General features: G+C 52.1%; 1 protein-coding gene across 1 annotated transcript in view; it reads left to right on the top strand.

The window, feature by feature from the left end:
- Positions 1–3231: 3231 nt before the first annotated feature.
- Positions 3232–4773, top strand: part of GOLGA7 (golgin A7) — a 6432-nt gene continuing 4890 nt past the window's right edge. Inside the window, exon 1 of the mRNA XM_029964976.1 lies at positions 3232–3246. Coding sequence (XP_029820836.1) covers positions 3232–3246 — 15 coding nt within the window. The remainder of the gene's footprint in view (positions 3247–4773) is intronic.

The following is a 4773-nucleotide window of genomic DNA, read 5'->3' as shown; positions in this document are numbered from 1 at the left end:
GGGGCAGTGGGTGCTGCCAGGGAGCCATCCCCGCTCCACCTTCGTTAGCTCTTAATCACCCCAGCGGAAGGAGAGGCCTCTGGCAGCACCACGCTGCTCTCCCGGGCGTGGGCTCCTTTCAGGGCTTTCAGAAAACGGGGTCAGACGTGTCTTCTGACCTGTGACCTGTCGCTTCCCTCCTCGCCATAATTATCTAATACAGCGCTCTCCCTGCCAAGTACAATGAAACAATTTGTCACTTCAATTGTCTGTCAGTCAACACTGGGGCCTTTTCAACAGGCCAACACATGTTTTTTGAGAGCTTGTCAGCAAGGGCTGTCTGGCCAGGCACATAACCATGGAAAATGGAACCTTTGTTAATTCTGGTTCTTAGAAAAGTAAATCCATTCACTTGTTTTTTTCAGGCCTTCAGTTTGGAATTTGCACAAGAAGCTGAATTGCCCCTGATCCCTAAATGATTGGTCAGAGGATTTGCATGAGGAAGCAGAAATTAATTATTCTTTTCTTTTCTTTTTATTTTCTGTAATTGTGTGTTTAGAAATGAGATTACATTCTACAGCAGCACGAGGGGCTGGGGGGGGGAATTGCTTTGCATTTGTTTAGCTCCTTAGAGTTAAGATCACCTAATCGTTTCAAGCATTTCCTAAGATTCCCTCTCTCTTTTTCTGCTTTAATGACCAAACAAAGATTGTGCTACTTCCCGGGGAACTTTTCTGGCAGCTGAGCTCAGCAGTGGGAGCCAGGGGCTTATCCCTCTGCCCAAACAGCCTTAGAATCACACAATCCCTAAGGTTGGAAAAGACCTCTAGGATCACCGAGTGCAGCCGTTAACCAACTCAGCACTGCCAAGGTCTCCTCGCTGCTTTGGGCTTGCAGGGCACAAAATGCACCCCAGGGCCCTCAGGCTGGGGAGTCACAGCAGCTCCTCGTGTTGGAGGGAAGGTGCCAGGACTCCCACCAGCCCAGGAGGGAGATGCTGTCGCCCCAGTCAGCACGAGCAGGGTGCTGGGACCATCACCTGCCAGGACAAGGACCTGCCAGCTCCAAGCCCTGCAGTCACACTCCTGTTCAGACAACAAAACTCACAATCTTGTTAATGCCACAGATGGGTAGAGGAAAATAACCTTCATTTTTTTGGTAGTACTTTGAGCTTCCTTCTGTTTGTTTGGTTTTTTTTTTCTTTTTAAAGCAGCACCCTTTGAAATTCTCACTTTCTCACATTTCACACATGTGAAATCTCATTCCTAAGTATTTAATACAAGATAGATACCTCCATTTTCAGGTATTCATAATTTTCTTTGCCATGTGGAAGCTTGGGGTTTGGGCAGACACGGAATATTTTATTTCAGAGCATTGCAGAAATGCTGGATGGCCTCTACTTGATTACAAACACCCTGAGTGAAAACCTCTCCAGATCTGGCTTTCTGGAATACCCCTATCCCAACCTAATTCAAACCATACAGGGAGCCCTGACTTGGAATCTTTCAAGCCTATAAAACGAAACAAATTGGCTTTGCGAGCGTATCTCCCAATCTAAGCTGTGCCTGTAAATTCGATTTGTCCTCTTGGATCTATACTGCACGAGGTGGCCTGAAAGACCCTTTGTTTCAAAGCGCTTCCGTCTCCCCCCGTGAGCCCCCAGTGCCTGTGCTTGGGCTGGAGAACCCCGTGCCCAGGGGCACAGCGTGGCCCTCCAGCACCCGGGGGTCCCACAGGGGCAGAGGGGACCACGTGGCCCCGTGGGCCCTTCCCAGTGCCCCTCCCAAAGGATGGGATCCCACGGGACAGAGCTCCCCAGGACCCACCGGAGCACCCCGGGGTTGTGGCTGAGCCCCTCCAGGTCAGCCCAGGGTGTGTGAGCCCGCAGACAGAGCCTGGCTCTCTCCTGAGCACAGCAATTTACTGCCCTGCTTTATGATTTCGGGGACGCTCCCTGCACAGCTTTAACGGGCTTGCTCTAATTCACTGCTCTGGATCGGAATGGGCCTGTTAAAATTATGAACTACTTAGGCATGGAATCATAAAACACCGCCGTGCAATAAATGTGTATTTCAGAAAGGGACAGATTACACGACCAGCGTTCCCATGCCTGGCCTTCCTGTTCACATGGCAAACCTGGAAGGTTTCCAGGGATTACAGTGTTTGCCATCCCTTCTGTTTCAAAAGCACAACAGTAGATGTCTGAAAATGAACATCTATTAAATTCCATTTATCTCCTTCCTTGACTGAGGTTTTCAGTTAAGCCAGGAGAGAAATACATTCTCACTCACCGCCTCTGGAAGCCAGCTGGAAGGGGCTACAGTTGCCAGGCAGGGGAAGAGAGATCTGTTCTTTTGCTTGCTGGGGGATAAGAGAAGCAACCCAGTTAACTGAAGAGTTGCCCTGAGCTCTTAAGCTGTACTTCAGAAGCCGAGCCTTTGGCCCCCAACAGAAAGCAAAAGAAGGTTTCAGTGCAGAGGTGGAACATATTTGTTATTAACTGCTCCTGTGTTAAGTGGTTTCAGAGGTGATCAGATACAGGACTGAGAAATTAGCACATTTACCTCATCACAAAACTTTCAGAGGCATCTCCCACATAGCAGTGATTATATTCCACTGCAAGGTCTTCAGAGTTTACTGCGAAGGCCAACAGTATCTCAGACACCCTGAAAACATATTTTTATGTTTTTATAAACTAATAAAATTGTAATGGGATAAAACCTTGCATTCAAGAGCACATTCTTTGAGAATATTTTATATGCACATAAAACATCTGAGAAAATGTTAACATTATGATCTTAACTGTTTGCACATTGGAACCAGCTAAAGGTTAGGAAGATGCTGTCCATCTGGCACAGTATTTTAAGCAGAATATTTCTGAGCACATTTCCTTTGCACTGGGGCTCCTGGCACTGCTCGAGCCCCGCTGTGACAGGCACAGGGCACCGACCACAGCCTTTGCAGGAACTATGAGCCCACCTTGCCTTGCCCACACTCGAGTCCCGGGTCCCCAAAGAGGGGACAAGGCCTGACAGCACCGAGGGGCACTCAGGGACCGGGCTGGGGGTCTGGGTTCAGGGGGGCAGGAGGGAAGAGCTGGGGGCAGCCCCAGCCTGGTCTCACCCCACCCCACAGACCAGGGGTTTCCTGCAGCCTTTGCCGAGGTTGTTCAAGCAAACCCATTAGGTGTTTATTAGCCTTCATTATGGAGTGCTAGAGGGTTAATTAGTTCAGGCTGCTCCTGTGGGAGGGATGGAGGGCAGGAGGGTGAGGCAAGACCCAGCAGCCGAGTATCCAGGTCCCTGAGCCGGGACCAGGCAGCCTGGGCTGCCCCTGTCCTCAGAGCTGGACAGCCAGGGGGGGAATCTGGAGCCCCCTCGCTGGCAGCAGGGACTCCTGCCCCTCCCACCAGGGTCTCAGGGCCCCCCAGCTGAGAATTAAGGGTTAATGTTTCCTGCTGCTCCACTGGCACTGAATTCCTCTTGGCCACCAAAAGTCCTCTCTCAGAGGAAGGACAATGCTGCACCAGACTCTGGTGTGATGGGAACCAAGTGGAAATTGCAAATGCAGAGGGTTCACGGGGGTCTCAGGAACTCCCAGGCAGGGCCCCTGGCTCCCTCCAGCCGTGCCCAGCATATGACCAGGCAGGATGGGGACACTGTCCCCTCCCAGCAGAGCCTTCCAGACAGGCAAGGGCACTTTCCACTTCAAGAGTAGAAAGACAGAGTAAATACAAACAGGAAAAGGTATCTTTAAACTGGTGTTGTGCTGCTTCCTCTCTACACACACTCAGTCTGTCGCCCTGCTGTGTATTCTCTGTTCAGCCCAGCAGCCACTCCTGGGATTTGTTTGCCCACAAAGTCCACGGACTGACTCAGGGTGCAAGAGCAGCTCCTCTGAAAGTGGATTTCTACAGGCCCTGTGATAAGAGGTGCAAACATTATCAGCACCTGAGCAGAAGAAAAGGAAAAACCAGCCAAAGAGGACAGTGAAGTAATCCCTGCCTAGCTGAGCCCTGGCAATCAGGTACAAGATAACTATGCCTGTGGCCCTGCTTAATTATTTCTGCTTCATCTCATTGTGAAAAATCGGTCATTTCCACTTAAAAGACACTCTGTGTGATGTTTGGCTTCCCCAGGGGAGTCAGTGCTGCAGCCCCACAGAGGGATTCCCTGCAGGAAGGGCACAAGGCATTTGCATTTTTCAATTACTGCATGGAGAAGTCCCTGTCGGTGGGAACTCCGACACCAAAGTTCCACAGGGCCAGGAGTCTGTGTCCATGGAGAGGGGGAGAGATGTGCCAGGGCAGTGTCCAAGCAGCCTGGGCCCCCCAGTGCTGCAGCCAGTGACCCCAGAGCCCCCTTCCCTTCCCTTCCCTTCCCTTCCCTGCACCATGGCCTGGCAGCACGTCCTGCCCCGGGAGCCTCCCCTGGCACCGGGGTCATGGGAAGCACGTCTGGCCCTGCAGCCCTGCCGGACACCGACCCAGCAGGGAGGGAGTGTGACCCAAAGCATTCCCCTTGGGCTGCTCCCCTCGTTTATCATCTCCTGGCTGGGGAGGGCCAGCTGCGGGAGCAAACGGCGGGACTGGAGAAACAAACGCCTTCTCCCCGAGCTGTTTGTTCACCCGGGGACGGGTCTTATCAACTGCTGGAATAAACGAGCCACTGGCTGGCACCACAGCGGGCACTCAGCTGGCCGGGGCTGGGATGGTGGCCAGGGGCACAGGGGCAGCGAGGGGCACAGGGACATCAGCAGCAAATTTGCAGATGACACCAAGTTGGGGGGGAGTGT

The sequence above is a fragment of the Manacus vitellinus genome, unplaced genomic scaffold (genome assembly GCF_001715985.3).
Source record: "Manacus vitellinus isolate BGI_N305 unplaced genomic scaffold, ASM171598v3 scaffold_87_pilon, whole genome shotgun sequence".
NCBI classification, from domain to species: domain Eukaryota; kingdom Metazoa; phylum Chordata; class Aves; order Passeriformes; family Pipridae; genus Manacus; species Manacus vitellinus.
This window is presented reverse-complemented; position numbering and strand designations above follow the sequence as displayed.